Genomic DNA, 15,833 nt, shown 5'->3' with positions numbered 1-15,833 from the left:
GCTAAGGTGTATGTAAACTTCCGACTTCAACTGTGTATATACAGTACAGAGAATACTTACTTACAAGCCTTTAACCAACGATGCAGTTTTAAGAAAATAAAAATAAAAAAAGATCAGGAAAAAGTAAGATAAGAAAAACAAATAATTAAGAGAGCAGCAGTGAATAACAATAGCGGGGCAATATACAGGGGGTACCGGTACAGAGTCAATGTGTCAATGTGTGGAGGCACTGGTGGCGAGGTAATTGAGATAATTTTGTACATGCAGGTATGGTTGTTGTACCCCTTTCAAACATTTAACCTCCAGCTGCATACCTCCTGTAGCACCAAGATCAGCACACTCTCAAATCTTGTTTTTGCCATCATTGTAAGCATGCCACACACACACTATACGATACATTTACTAAACATAAGAATGAGTGTGAGTTTTTGTCACAACCTGGCTCGTGGGAAGTGACAAAGAGCTCTTAAAGGACCATTGCACAAATAATAATCAATCATTTTGCACTTCAATTAGCCATCTTACTTATAAAACTTTATTTGTTCATCGAAAATTGTGTATAACTCACCACAGGTTAATGAGAAGGGTGTGCTTGAAAGGATGCACATAATGCTGCAATGTTGTGTTGTATTGGAGAGAGTCTCAGTCTTAAATCATTTCCCACGCTCAGTCTGTGCCTGCATTTAGTTTTCATGCTAGTGAGGGCCGAGAATCCACTCTCACATAGGTACGTGGTTGCAAAGGGCATCAGTGTCTTAACAGCACGATATGCCAAGGCAGGATACTCCGAGCGCAGCCCAATCCAGAAATCTGGCAGTGGTTTCTGATTAAATTACATTTTCACAGAACCGCTTGTTGCAATTTCGATGAGGCTCTCTTGTTCAGATATCGGTAAGTGGACTGGAGGCAGGGCATGAAAGAGATAATGAATCCAGTTGTTGGTGTCATCCATTTCGGGAAAGTACCTGCGTAATTGTGCACCAAACTCACTCAGGTGCTTCGCTATATCACATTTGACATTGTCCGTAAGCTTGAGTTCATTTGCACACAAAAACTCATACAATGATGGAAAGACCTGTGTTTTGTCCTTGTTAATACAGACAGAGAAGAGCTCCAACTGCTTAACCACAGCTTCAATTTTGTCCCGCACATTGAATATAGTTGCGGAGAGTCCCTGAAATCCTAGATTCAGATCATTCAGGAGAGAAAAAACATCACCCAGATAGGCCAGTCGTGTGAGAAACTCGTCATCAGACAAGTGAAAATGATGGTCCGTAAAGAAAACATTAAGCTCGTCTCTCAATTCAAAAAAACGTGTCAATACTTTGCCCCTTGATTTAAAAAATATATATATATATTCCACCTTTACTTAACCAGGTAGGCCAGTTGAGAACAAGTTCTCATTTACAACTGCGACCTGGCCAAGAAAAAGCAAAGCAGTGCGACACAAACAACAACACAGAGTTACACATGGAATAAACAAACAAACAGTCAATAACACAATAGAAAAGTCTATATACAGTGTGTGTAAATGAGGTAAGATAAGGAGGGTAAGGCAATAAATAGGCCATAGTGGCGAAATAATTACAATTTAGCAATTAAACACTGGAGTGATAGATGTGCAGAAGATGAATGTGCAAGTAGAGATACTGGGGTGCAAAGGAGCAACAACAAAAAAACAGTATGGGGATGAGGTAGTTTGACAGGCTATTTACAGATGGGCTATGTACAGGTGCAGTGATCTGTGAGCTGCTCTGAAAGCTGGGGCTTAAAGTGAGAGAGGGAGATATAAGTCTCCAGCATCAGTGATTTTTGCAATTCGTACCAGTCATTGGCAGCAGAGAACTGGAAGGAAAGGCGGCCAAAGTAGGAATTGGCTTTGGGGGTGACCAGTGAAATATACCTGCTGGAGCGTGTGCTATGGGTGGGTGCTGCTATGGTGACCAGTGAGCTGAGATAAGGTGGGGCTTTACCTAGCAAAGACTTATAGATGACCTGGAGCCAGTGGGTTTGGCGACAAATATGTATCGAGGGCCAGCCAACGAGAGCATACAGGTCGCAGTGGTGGGTAGAATATATTGGGCTTTGGTGACAAAACGGATGGCACTGTGATAGACTGCATCCAATTTGCTGAGTAGAGTGTTGGAGGCTATTTTGTAAATGACATCGCCGAAGTTGAGGATCGGTAGGATAGTCAGATTTACGAGGGTATGTTTGGCAGCATGAGTGAAGAATGCTTTGTTGCGAAATAGGAAGCCGATTCTAGATCTAATTTTGGATTGGAGAAGCTTAATGTGAGTCTGGAAGGAGAGTTTACAATATAACCAGACACCTAGGTAATTGTGGTTGTCCACATATCCTAAGTCAGAACCGTCCAGAGTAGTGATGCTGGAAGGGCGGGCAGGTGCGGGCAGCAATCGGTTGAAGAGCATGCATTTAGTTTGACTTGCATTTAAGAGTAGTTGGAGGCCACAGAAGGAGAGTTGTACGGCATTGAAGCTCGTCTGGAAGTTAGTTAACACAGTGTCCAAAGAAGGGCCAGAAGTATACAGAATCGTGTCGTCTGTGTAGAGGTGGATCAGAGAATCACCAGCAGCAAGAGCAAAATTATTGATGTATACAGATAAAAGAGTCAGAGAATTGAACCCTGTGGCACCCCCATAGAGACTGCCAGAGGTCCGGACAACAGGCCCTCCGATTTGATACACTGAACTCTGTCTGAGAAGTAGTTGGTGAACTAGGCGAGGCAGTCATTTGAGAAACCAAGGCGGTTGAGTCTGCCGATAAGATTGTGGTGATTCGAAAGCCTTGACAGAGTCGAAAGCCTTGGCCAGGTCGATGAAGACGGTGGCACAGCATTGTCTCTTATCGATGGTGGTTATGATATCGTTTAGGACCTTGAGCGTGGCTGAGGTGCACCCATGACCAGCTCGGAAACCAGATTGCATAGCGGAGAAGGTACGATGGGATTCGAAATGATCAGTGATCTGAATGTTAACTTGGCTTTCGAAGACCTTAGAAAGGAAGGGTAAGATAGATATAGGTCTGTAACAGAGTCTAGAGTGTCTCACCCTTTGAAGCTTTCCAATTTTTMGGGATCTCAGACGATACAAAAGAGAGGTTGAACAGGCTAGTAATAGGGGTTGCAACAATTGCGGCGGATAATTTGATCCAGATGATCTATCCCGGCTGATTTGTAGGGGTCCAGATTTTGTAGCTCTTTCAGAACATCGGCTATCTGGATTTGGGTGAAGGAGAAATAGGGGAGYCTTTGGCAAGTTGCTGTGGGGGGTGCAGGGCTGTTGACCGGTTTAGGGGTAGCCAGGTGGAAATCATGGCCAGCCGTAGAAAAATGCTTATTGAAATTCTCAATTATTGTSGATTTATCGGTGGTGTTTCCTAGCCTCAGTGCAGTGGGCATCTGGCAGAAGGTGCTCTTATTCTCCATGAACTTTACAGTGTCCCATAACATTTTGGAGTGTGTGCTACAGGATGCAAATTTCTGTTTGAAAAAGCTAGCCTTTGCTTTCCTAACTGACTGTGTATATATTGGTTCCTGACTTCCCTGAAAAGTTGCATACGCGGGGGCTATTCGATGCTAATGCAGAACGCCACAGGATGTTTTTGTGCTGGTCAAGGGCAGTCAGGTCTGGAGTGAACCAAGGGCTATACCTGTTCCTGGTTCTACATTTTTTGAATGGGGCATGCTTATTTAAGATCCTGAGGAAAGCACTTTTAAAGAATAACCAGGCATCCTCTACTGACGAAATGAGGTCAATATCCTTCCAGAATACCCGGGCCAGGTGGATTAGAAAGGCCTGCTCGCTGAAGTGTTTTAGGGAGCGTTTGACAGTGATGAGGGGTGGTCGTTTGACCGCAGACCCATTACGGATGCAGGCAATGAGGCAGTGATCACTGAGATCCTGGATGAAGACAGCAGAGGTGTATTTGGAGGGCAGGTTGGTTAGGATGATGTCTATGAGGATGCCCGTGTTGTACCTGGTAGGTTCATTGATAAATTGTTTGAGATTGAGGGCATCTAGCTTAGATTGTAGGACGCCCGGGGTGTTAAGCATGTCCCAGTATAGGTCACTTAACAGTACGAGCTCTGACGATAGACGGGGGGCAATCAATTCACGTATGGTGTCCAGGGCACAGCTGGGGCAGAAGTTGGTCTATAGCAAGCGGCAACGGTGAGAGACTTGTTTCTGGAAATGTGGATTTTTAAAAGTAGAAGCTCAAATTGTTTGGGCACAGACCTGGATAGTATGACAGAACTCTGCAGGGTATCTCTGCAGTAGATTGCAACTCTGCCCCCTTTGGCAGTTCTATCCTGTCGGAAAATGTTATAGTTAGGAATGGAAATATCAGGGTTTTTGGTGGCCTTCCTAAGCCAGGATTCAGACACGGCTAGGACATCCGGGTTGGCAGAGTGTGCTAAAGCAGTGAATAAAACAAACTTAGGGAGGAGGCTTCTAATGTTTACATGCATGAAACCAAGGCTTTTTGCTTTTACGGTTAATAACCAGCGCACTTCTGTATGTTGTAAAAGCATTACATGGCCGATGCCCATAACATTGCATATTGCAGAAAATACACAAGAGTTCAGGGGCCTTGCTTTAACAAAGTTAACCATTTTCTCTGTAATGTCCAAAATGTCTTTGAAGCTGTCAGGCATTCCATTGGCAGCAAGAGCCTCTCGGTGGATGCTGCAGTGTACCCAAGTGGCATCGGGAACAACTGCTTGCACGCGCGTTACCACTCCACTATGTCTCCCTGTCATGGCTTTTGCGCCATCAGTACAGATACCAACACATCTTGACCACCAACGTCCATTTGATGTCACAAAGCTGTCCAGTACTTTAAAAATAGCCTCTCCTGTTGTCCTGGTTTCCAGTGGTTTGCAGAAAAGGATGTCTTCCTTAATTGACCCCCCATAAACGTAACGGACATATACCAGGAGCTGTGCCAGGCCCGCCACGTCTGTTGATTCATCCAGCTGTAACGCATAGAATTCACTGGCTTGTATGTGAAGCAGTAATTGTTTTGAAATATCTCCTGCCATGTCACTGATGCGTCGTGAAACAGTATCGTTTGATGAAGACATTGTCTGTATAGTTTCTTTGACCTTTTCCCCCAGCATTTTCCCAGCCATATCCGCGGCAGCAAGAAGAATTAAGTCCTCCACAATAGTATGGGGCTTGCCTGGCCTAACCCCTCGGTAGATCACCATATAAGATGCTTCTAGCCCCGACTTATTAATAAATGGTATCTGTTGCTTTTATACATGTCTTACTACTCGAAAGTCATCTTAATTCTCGCTCAAAAAACTCCTGTGGCTTATTTTTCAAATTGGCGTGTTTTGTTTCTAAATGTCTGCACAAGAGTGAGATAGCACTTTTGCACATATAACACACTGTGGCTGAGGAAAGGAACTACTCCCACTATAAGTGAATTAAAATCAATGTAGTTCTCATCATATTTGCGCCCTTTCGATGGTCCAACGTCTCTATCTGTTGTTTGGTGCTTTCCCGGGTAAGGGGGCAGTAACCCTTCGGCTGCATCAGATTCACATCTGTCAGTGTCCATGCTAGCTGGGCTAACAACAAATGTAGAATTACTGATGCTAGCATTGTATGTGCTCGTGGAACCAGAACAACTTGTGTTGTTGACAGATGCAAGTGTAGTACTGCTGGTAGAGCTGGTAGTGAAACGAGGCTACTCAGGCAAGAAAAAAACCTCACCCAAATGTATAGCCCTGTTGGAAAATATAAATGGACTGTTTGAAAATGTGAATGTATTTTTTTTTACAAATGTTTTTTAATTTTAATTTTATATTTAGTAAATGATTTAKAAAAAWATATATATATATACACTGCTCAAAAAAATAAAGGGAACACTAAAATAACACATCCTAGATCTGAATGAATGAAACATTCTTATTAAATACTTTTTTCTTTACATAGTTGAATGTGCTGACTACAAAATCACTGTGCGGCCCCCCAAAGAAATGCCACCCCACACCATGACTGACCCACCGCAACGGTCTGCTGAAGTCTGTTGCGGCGCAGAAGTTTCCAGGCGTATCCAGACTTGTCACGTCTTGTCACATGTGCATGTGAAACCTGCTTTCATCTGTGAAGAGCACAGGGCGCCAGTGGCGAATTTTCCACTCTTGGTGTTCTCTGGCAAATGCCAAACGTCCTGCACGTGTTGGGCTGTAAGGCGTCAGGCCTCATACCACCCTCATGGAGTCTGTTTCTGACGTTTGAGCAGACACATGCACATTTGTGGCCTGCTGGAGGTCAATTTTGCAGGGCTCTGGCAGTGCTCCTCCTGCTCCTCTTTGCACAAAGGCGGAGGTAGCGGTCCTGCTGCTGGGTTGTTGCCCTACGGCCTCCTCCAGTCTCCTGATGTATGGCCTGTCTCCTGGTAGCGCCTTCATGCTCTGGACACTACGCTGACAGACACAGCAAACCTTCTTGCCACAGCTCGCATTGATGTGCATCCTGGATGAGCTGCACTACCTGAGCCACTTGTGTGGGTTGTAGACTCCGTCTCATGCTACCACTAGAGTGAGAGCACCGCCAGCATTCAAAAGTGACCAAAACATCGCCAGGAAGCATAGGAACTGAGAAGTGGTCTGTGGTCACCACCTGCAGGACCACTCCTTTATTGGGGGTGTCTTGCTATTTGCCTATAATTTCCACCTTTTGTCTATTCCATTTGCACAACAGCATGTGAAATTATTGTAATCAGTGTTGCTTCTAAGTGGACAGTTTGATTTCACAGAAGTGTGTTGATTGGAGTTACATTGTGTGTTTAAGTGTTCCCTTTATTTTTTTGCAGGTGTATATTAGGCGTACCGACAGCATTGTGCGTACCCCTGTTAACTTTTGACAAGTTATAGGCAATTTATTGTATTTAAAAGTGATACAGAATTTGTTTGGTTGTCAATACATCCAAATATCTGTGTAACGGCAGACTTCCTCTCTTCGTCTGAAGAGGAGGTGTAGCAGGGTCGGACCAAGACGCAGCGTAGTTGGTGCCAACATATTTAATATAGAACTGTGAACACTTACAACAATACAAAATACAAAATGTGGCAAACCGATCAGTCCTGGCTGGTGCGAGAAAAACACAGAGACAGGAAAACAACACCACACCCAAACAAAACAAGCCACCTATTATATGATTCCCAATCAGAGACAACACAAAACACTTGCCTCTGATTGAGAACCATATTAGGCCAAACATAGAAACAGAAACTAGACACAACAACATAGAATGCCCCCCAGCTCACGTCTGACAACACTAAACAAGTAAAACACACAAGACACTGGTCAGAACGTGAAAATAATCAAAATCAAATCAAATGTATTTATATAGCCTTATTACATCAGCTGACATCTCAAAGTGCTGTACAGAAACCCAGCCTAAAACCCAAACAGCAAGCAATGCAGGTGTAGAAGCACGGTGGCTAGGAAAAACTCCCTAGAAAGGCCAAAACCTAGGAAGAAACCTAGAGAGGAACCCAGGCTATGAGGGGTGGCAAGTCCTCTTCTGGCTGTGCCGGGTGGAGATTATAACAGAACATGGCCAAGATGTTCAACATGTTCATAAATGAACAGCCATGGTCAATAATAATAATCACAGTAGTTGTCGAGGGTGCAACAAGTCGCACACTCAGGAGTAAATGTCAGTTGGCTTTTCATAGCCGATCATTGAGAGCATCGCTACCGCTCCTGCTGTCTCTAGAGAGTTGAAAACAGCAGGTCTGGGACAGGTAGCACATCCGGTGACAGGTCAGGGTTCCATAGCCGCAGGCAGAACAGTTGAAATGGAGCAGCAGCAGGCCAGGTGGACTGGGGACAGCAAGGAGTCATCATGCCAGGTAGTCCTGAGGCTTGGTCCTAGGGCTCAGGTCCTCCGAGAGAGAGAAAGAAAGAAAGAAAGAAAGAAAGAAAGAAAGAAAGAAAGAAAGAAAGAAAGAAAGAAAGAAAGAAAGAAAGAAAGAAAGAGAGGAAGAGAGAATTAGAGAGAGCATACTTAAATTCACACAAGACACCGGATAAGACAGGAGAAATACTCCAGATATAACAGACTGACTCTAGCCCCCCGACACATAAACTACTGCAGCATAAATACTGGAGGCTGAGACAGGAGGGGTCAGGAGATACTGTGGCCCATCCGATGATACCCCGGACAGGGCCAAACAGGCAGGATATAACCCCACCCATTTGCCAAAGCACAGCCCACACCACTAAGGGATATCTTCAACCAAACTTACCATCCTGAGACAAGGCCGAGTATGCAAAAGATCTCCGCCACGGCACAACCCAAGGGGGGGCGCCAACCCAGACAGGAAGACCACGTCAGCGACTCAACCCACTCAAGTGACGCACCCCTCCTAGGGACGGCATGGAAGAGCACCAGTAAGCCAGTGACTCAGCCCCTGTAATAGGGTTAGAGGCAGAGAATCCCAGTGGAGAGAGGGGAACCGGCCAGGCAGAGACAGCAAGGGCGGTTCGTTGCTCCAGAGCCTTTCCGTTCACCTTCACACTCCTGGGCCAGACTACACTCAATCATATGACCTACTGAAGAGATGAGTCTTCTGTAAAGACTTAAAGGTTGAGACCGAGTCTGCGTCTCTCACATGGGTAGGCAGACCATTCCATAAAAATTGAGCTCTATAGGAGAAAGCCCTGCCTCCAGCTGTTTGCTTAGAAATTCTAGGGACAATTAGGAGGCCTGCGTCTTGTGACCATAGCGTACGTGTAGGTATGTACGGCAGGACCAAATCGGAAAGATAGGTAGGAGCAAGCCCATGTAATGCTTTGTAGGTTAGCAGTAAAACCTTGAAATCACCCCTTGCCTTAACAGGAAGCCAGTGTAGGGAGGCTAGCACTGGAGTAATATGATCCCCCCCAAAAATTCAACACTTGAAGGAGATTTTTCTTCTGCTTGGATAGTTCCATTTGTGTCACCGTGTGGCTTTAATTCCAGTTTGTCCACAAATTAATCATTTATATGTTGGATTCACGTCTCCATCTCAACCAAAAACCAACTAAATCAAATTAAATCAGACTTTAAATGCACTTTAAATAAAGTTTGATTTGATTTAGTCCTATTCTTTAACCTTGATTTTTGGTTGAGATGGACATGTGAATCCAACATATCAAACTCGAATTAAAGTCAGACTAAGTGAGTGGCACAGATGGAACTATCCAAGCAGAAGATACATCTCCTTCAAATGTTAATTTTTGGTTGTGTCGACAACCAAACACAATTCAATATCACTAAATATCATTACACTTGAAATCAACCAGTGCTTGAAACCCTGGGCCTATGTATTGTCTATTTTAGTTGAATCCGAGGTTGAATTGAAACAATAGCTGTTGATGACTTTGCAAATGCTATATAGTTCTAAATAGCATAATTGATAATACATGAATGATAGAGTATGGTCACATTTCATTTGCTCTGCTAAACCTACCCTTTGGAATGACTTCGATAGCAACAGTAATTCTAATTCGTTTTTAAGTGGAGGTCGCTCAAAAATCATTCTCACAATAGCACATTGGTAATAGCTGTAGCATCTCCAGTAGTAGGTGGTGTCCAGCTTATTGTTTTTTTAATTCTTCTGATAGTGGATAAAACATTGAAGATGTGACTTTGTTTAAAAGGAACAAATTCAACATATTGAATACAAGCTTTGTCTATATTTAAATTTGGTTATCATGATGACATAATCCTATGGTTAACATTTTACCCTCAAAACAACAGTTTAAGTTGATTACCTTTTTCGAATCCAATGTTTTTTCTATGTAGATTCCACATCACAATACGTTGACAAAACAACGTTGATTCAACCAGTTTGTGCACAGTGCATTGCTACCATGGATAGTGTCAGTTACATCTCACCAACAGACTAAATCCTTAACATGTTGGGTCCGTACTTGCGAACATTAAAACTCTTTCTCCATCTCAAAATGCACATTTTAAAAATTTTAATTGTTGATGTAGTTGCATGTGATAAAAAGCTACATGTTAGCTGTTCCCATTACATAACCTGGCACATTCAGCCCTATGCTAATCTGAGTAGGTGGCAGTGAATAATTCCTGTAACAAATTCTGCATCAGCCTATGAAAGATCTTAGACTTTATATCCACCAACCAATGGCATTTCTGGAAATGCCAGAGAGATATTTTAAACCTCCAAATTCAACGTTTACTTTTGTTCCACTTGGTCTGTCTCAAGTGTAGAGTGCAAATAATTGAATGATGCATCCTTGACTAGGCTACTAGCTACTAACGTTAGACAAAATAAAAAAATGCACGTTTTCACATATCTGACCATGTTTTTACTCATCCATTTCACACACACATTCATGTGCTATTACGGAAAAGAAATTAACGAGGTCTAGAGCGGTTGACTCCAAAACAACAGTGCACTTTAACTGCGCCAAGTATTCTGTTGAGGAAAACACTGTCCACTGCTGGTCCTCGATGCTCGATTCAAATAACGCATTTGTGACCAAGTGAATGATTATAATAATGCATATAAAATGTTGTAAATGTACGTGTCGGCCTACACGTCTACGTAATAAATGTAAGCGATAATCAACGAGGGTCTATGCATTCTATGGAAAATAATGCAAAATGCAGCTCCTTATTAAATGTATTCTTAATCTACATTTTCAAGATTTTGGTGGGATTTGAACAATCCGTGGCAATAACGAGGGGGTACCATATGAGGTTGGTGGTACTATAATTGGAGAGGACGGGCTAGTGGTATTGGCTGGAGTGGAATCAGTGGAATGGTATCAAAATATTATTATGAGCCTTCCTCCCCTCAGCAGCCTCCTGTAATTTGAACAGTCAGTCAAACACACGTGATCTAGTTGCTTTGATTATCAGAATGTGCCATTGGACTTCTGTTAAAGATGCTTTCATAAACAAGTGTTGGATTACATCTACAGACTTAGATCGACATTGCATCTTTGTATCTGTCCCATTATGGCTTCTGTGAGAGCATGGGCAGCGCCACTGAAGCATCCCCATTTTGAAGTAGTCTGTTTTCTTCTTTTACTTCTTCTATGAGTTGGCAAACAAACTGAAAGGGTTCACACTGCCACCTAGAGTGTGTTGTTTGAATAGGTATAAAGCCAAGGTTGGCGATTTGCTGCCACCTGCAATTATAGAATGTTTCCTCATAAATATAATTAATTGGCTGATCCCTCCTTGTGACCTGGATGGAATTATGTTATCCTTCCTTAACCTATTGGAAGTCCCACCCAGTTGACAACTTAAAACATGGTGAAAGTCCTCAATGGCGCCGCCCATGCTAAAACAGGTTTTTGGGCACTAGGGTCCTCCATCTCTTTGATCACGTCCAACTAAATCAACAAATATAATTTTCTCATATGGAATTTGTCACGGGGATATAATCACGGCCAGCTGTGCAGGTTAGCATAGGGCTAAATGTGTCAGGTTATCTAATGGGAAAAGCTAACGTGTAACGTTTGATCACGTGCATCTACTGTACTTCAACGATTTGAATTGGCTGATGCACATTTTGAGACGAAGAAAAAGTTTAAACTTAAACTTTTTCTAATGTTCACAAACATGGACTCGTTATGTAATCCAATGAGATTGTAGACTTTGGTGAAACAGATAATTAGAATCCAATAAATTTGTGTTAAACTGTCAACATATGTTCGATGGGCTTCCCCAGTTTTCTCACCATAAATCCTGTTTATCTCCATGTTCTATGTAGCATTAAGTTCAGTTCAGAAGTAGCCTTACTAGTCTAAGCCATATGATTGTAAATAATAGGCTTCAGGAAATTACAATTGCTATCAATACCCTTTTATTTTTCAACACTTGTGTCTTAGTCTTAGTGCACTATTGTGAAACATGCTCCCTGAAAAAATTTGACATTGTAGGATTGTGGAACATATAATGTGTATAAATATAGTCACATTACACTATGCATTATATAGTACATTCGTAGAAAAAAAAGAGTTCCAAAATGTCTCTTTGGCTATCCCTATAGGAAACCCCTTTTTGGTTCCAGGTATACACCTTTAGGGTTCCATGTAGAGCCCTCTGTCGAAAGGGTTCTACATGGAACCCAAAAGGGTTCTACCTGGAACCAATAAGGGGTCTTCAAAGGGTTATCCTAGGGGAGAGCTGAAGATCCATTTAAGGTTCTAGATAGCACCTTTTTTTATTTACTGTATGATATGATGTATATGATGATATATGAATTCAAGATTGTTGGCAACTATTTAGAACTGCTGTGCTGCTACTGAAGTCCAAATTGTAATACTAATTTTCTGGCTACCAACTTATAGACCTATGTAAAGTGTATTTGCCCACTTAAACATTGAAAATGTACCTTTTGTGTTTTATTGTCTTGTTTTGAACCACGTTGAAGCATTGCATCATAATGCACTCTAATTAAAGTGAGTATAGCGACACAAACACCCAAACCAGTAAATTAGCTTTTTTTTGTGTGCATTTATTCTCATCTCTCTTTAATGCAGTTAAATTGTTATAGCTACTCTTATAAGATTATCATACCACATATTTTTGACAACACCTTCAAGGACAAAACGTCCTGTTTAGTGCACATTCAATATTATTTACAATATACAAATGATCATACAGTAGCAACAGTTTAGCAAGTAAAATAAAAATAGAGATGCCCTCTTTAACCAGCAGAAGACACTTGAGTGACTGAGGATGTTGATGATGCTTCCTCATCATCCCCGGACTTCAATCCCAGCAAATTCATCATGCATGAGCGGAACTGAAAGTGAGGAGGAAGACAATCACTGATGGGGAAAATTATCATATGAAAACGATCATGTGACTAAATAAGGAAAAATTATTTACGMTATTAAGGTAACCATTCAACCTGTTAATTGTTCCAGTGAATACTCTTCCACAAGACACTTAAAAACTATAAACATACCAGCTTATTCATGAAGACATAAATGAGAGGGTTGTAGACTGTGGAGGCCTTGGAGAAACAGGAAGGTATGGTGGCCAATCTGAGATCAAAGGGTGCACCGCGGTTTTGTACAACCCAGACAGCAAAGGAGGCGTAGGGCATCCAGCACACTAGGAAYCCCACCACCATCACCACCACCATCTTGGTGACCTCCTTCTCTGCCTTCTGGGTGGAGGCAGAGTCTGCCTGTGCCGCGGCAGCCTGTGCGGGGAGTTAAAGAGGGCATGATTCCAGTGCTGTAGTAACAGCCTACTGATGTCTGTATCTCATCCCAAAGGCTTCCACTAATAATCACTATGACATGGATAGATTCCAAAATAAGCAGAAGAAAGCATGTTCTCAATCTAGAATGTCGCTAGGTTGATTCATTAAGATGGTGGTTAGTGTTTTTGAAATGTTTATTTTCCTACCTTTCCTTTGAACCATTTACCCTTTTTCATGTAGGCTTTTTCGTATACATTTTGCTAATTCCACTCGTCATTACTTAGATTACCATATTATATGTTATGTTAATCCTTGTATTGTAACTAAATATGTGCTACTTTATTACAATAAACTTGCCCAAAAAAACTTCTGTGACTACATTGTTTTCTATGTATTGTTTCCCAGTGATTAACAATGCCCATGTTATCACGTAGCAACTAATTCAAAGAATCTCTTCCTATGTGTAACTTGCACATACCGCCTTCATCATGAAGAGCAGCTGGGCATAGCAGAAAACAATGACACTGAATGGGACTCCGAAGCAGAAGAAGAAGAGGAACATGACATAGGACTCATTGTTGTATTTGTTGTTTGTGGTGTACCAGTCTGGTCCACAGGAGCACTGGAGACCTTCTGGAATGTATCTGGGAAGAGAATGGATCACAGTCCTCACCTTCAAATTCAGGAACAGTGTTGCACAAGTGTTGTATCACATGTACAAACCAAAATTATTTGTGTGTGTGTGTGCGAACTTGCGTATGTGAGGTGTTTGTACACACAGAGAGAGAAAGAGACAGAGAGATAGGAGTGAAAATGACACTGACCTACTCCAGCCAAACAGAGGGGGAAGACTGGCAGCCAACCCAAACACCCAAGTGATTGCACAGCCAATTATTGCATGTGTGCTCTTGAATTGAAAGTTACCGACTGGCTTACAAATAACCAACCATCTTTCAAACGCCACTACTGAGAGAGACCATAAGCTCACCATACCTGCAATGACACAGAAAATAAAAGCACATACATTAATGGTTTATAGGGAGATGTGAATATCCTTTTTACTATGAGGAATTGCTAAAGCACTGCTACAGATGATCAATTTACCAAAGGATTGAAGCATACAAACTGTCAAAATAGATGTGAAATGACTAAATGAAAAGAAATGTGTGACACCAATACATTAATTTCAAATTGTACATATTAAGCTTGTATATTAATAGACAATAAAAAAGATGTTCAGATGCAATTGTGCTCATAGTTGTAGTATTTGTAGTCTATATATTTTTCTTACCGCCAAGAGTAGCTGTAAATCCCTCAATCTGGCATGCAACCGATCCCATGATAAAGTATCTGTAGCCAAAGGACAAGCTGGCGGTGGAGGATCCAAACATGGACACCAGCAGGTTAGCTATTGCCAAGTTCACCAGAATGTAGTTGAGATGGGATCGCAGCTTCTTGAACTGGATAGTACACACGATGGTAAGGACGTTGATAGCAGTGCCGGCAACAAATAGAAAGAACATGAAAAATGACATGCCATAGAAGATAGCACTGCCCGCCAGGTGGTCCTGAGGAACCAGGAAGGGGCTGAGTGAAGTGATGTTGTTGGTATCCAGCGCGATAGGGATGTAGAATCCCTCCTGGAGCTCCACGGGGCGAGCATTCGACCTCATTGTGTTCATTTTATTTGATAACCAATTTGTTTTAATATAATTTGTTTCCCCACTACCAAGGTCTTATAACTACAAAGATCTATTCCATTAAAAGGAGAAAAAGTAATTCAAAATGCGTTAATTGCCTGGTGTCTACCTCAGGAGCTCGAAGGTTGATCGCATGTCCTGTTGGGGAACTAAGTGGACTTTTATAAGGCCTTAAGAGTGATATCACAGTGCCCCACCCTCAAATGAAAGATGTCAAGTAATTTCCTCAACACACAAGTCCTCTCATACAACCACACACACCTGCACATGTATATAAGACACAGTCCCTGAACGTAATCTTCTTTCCGTGCAGAAAAACCTGGATGATAAGGATGATCCCATTTACATAGATAGCAGTTCAGTGTTACTGCAACCAGCTAATCTTCTTTCCAATGCTGTTAAGCCGGCTAATGGTACGCATTTCAGCCTTTTGTAATCTGCACTCTGCTGGTTTAACTCTGGCTTTGTGCTGGATGTCTTGGTCTTTAGGGACTTATCCATAAATGCTTTTGACGGAGTTATCCTGCAGTGCCATCAACACTTTCTTCAGAAACAGAGGACTGAATCGCACAAACAATTGAAATAGGGTAACATGAAAAAATAGCTCACACAGAGGTCTTTGGTGTTTATCTAATAAGCTTACAACAGCTATCCTGACTGTTTGTAACCTTTAAACATTTGTGAATTACTTTGACAAATTCCTACAAATGGATGTTTTGTTGTTAATGTTTACCTCAAATGTTGACTTGATTGTTGGCTTGACTGRATGATTAATCCTTAGTTTAATGCTACAAAACGTTTGCAATACAACCTTCTGCTTATGTACTTATGTAATTATTTGACAATGTTTTTGTCCATTTAGGGGAGCTTTTTGGCTCAAGAGGCAAATATTCTGTATAGAATTCAGG

At 42.0% G+C, this 15,833-nt stretch overlaps 1 protein-coding gene across 1 annotated transcript; it reads right to left on the bottom strand.

Annotated features, from left to right (window-relative positions):
- Positions 1 to 12,528: 12,528 nt before the first annotated feature.
- Positions 12,529 to 15,171, bottom strand: opn1sw2 (opsin 1 (cone pigments), short-wave-sensitive 2). The gene is made up of 5 exons (XM_023995084.2): positions 14,517 to 15,171; positions 14,050 to 14,218; positions 13,704 to 13,869; positions 12,983 to 13,222; positions 12,529 to 12,817 (listed from the first exon to the last, which is right to left on the bottom strand). The coding sequence occupies exons 1-5, from the start codon at positions 14,905 to 14,907 to the stop codon at positions 12,719 to 12,721; spliced, it is 1,065 nt and encodes a 354-aa protein (XP_023850852.1). The 5' UTR covers positions 14,908 to 15,171; the 3' UTR covers positions 12,529 to 12,718.
- Positions 15,172 to 15,833: the final 662 nt, after the last annotated feature.

The sequence above is a fragment of the Salvelinus sp. IW2-2015 genome, linkage group LG1 (genome assembly GCF_002910315.2).
Source record: "Salvelinus sp. IW2-2015 linkage group LG1, ASM291031v2, whole genome shotgun sequence".
NCBI classification, from domain to species: Eukaryota; Metazoa; Chordata; class Actinopteri; order Salmoniformes; family Salmonidae; genus Salvelinus; species Salvelinus sp. IW2-2015.
This window is presented reverse-complemented; position numbering and strand designations above follow the sequence as displayed.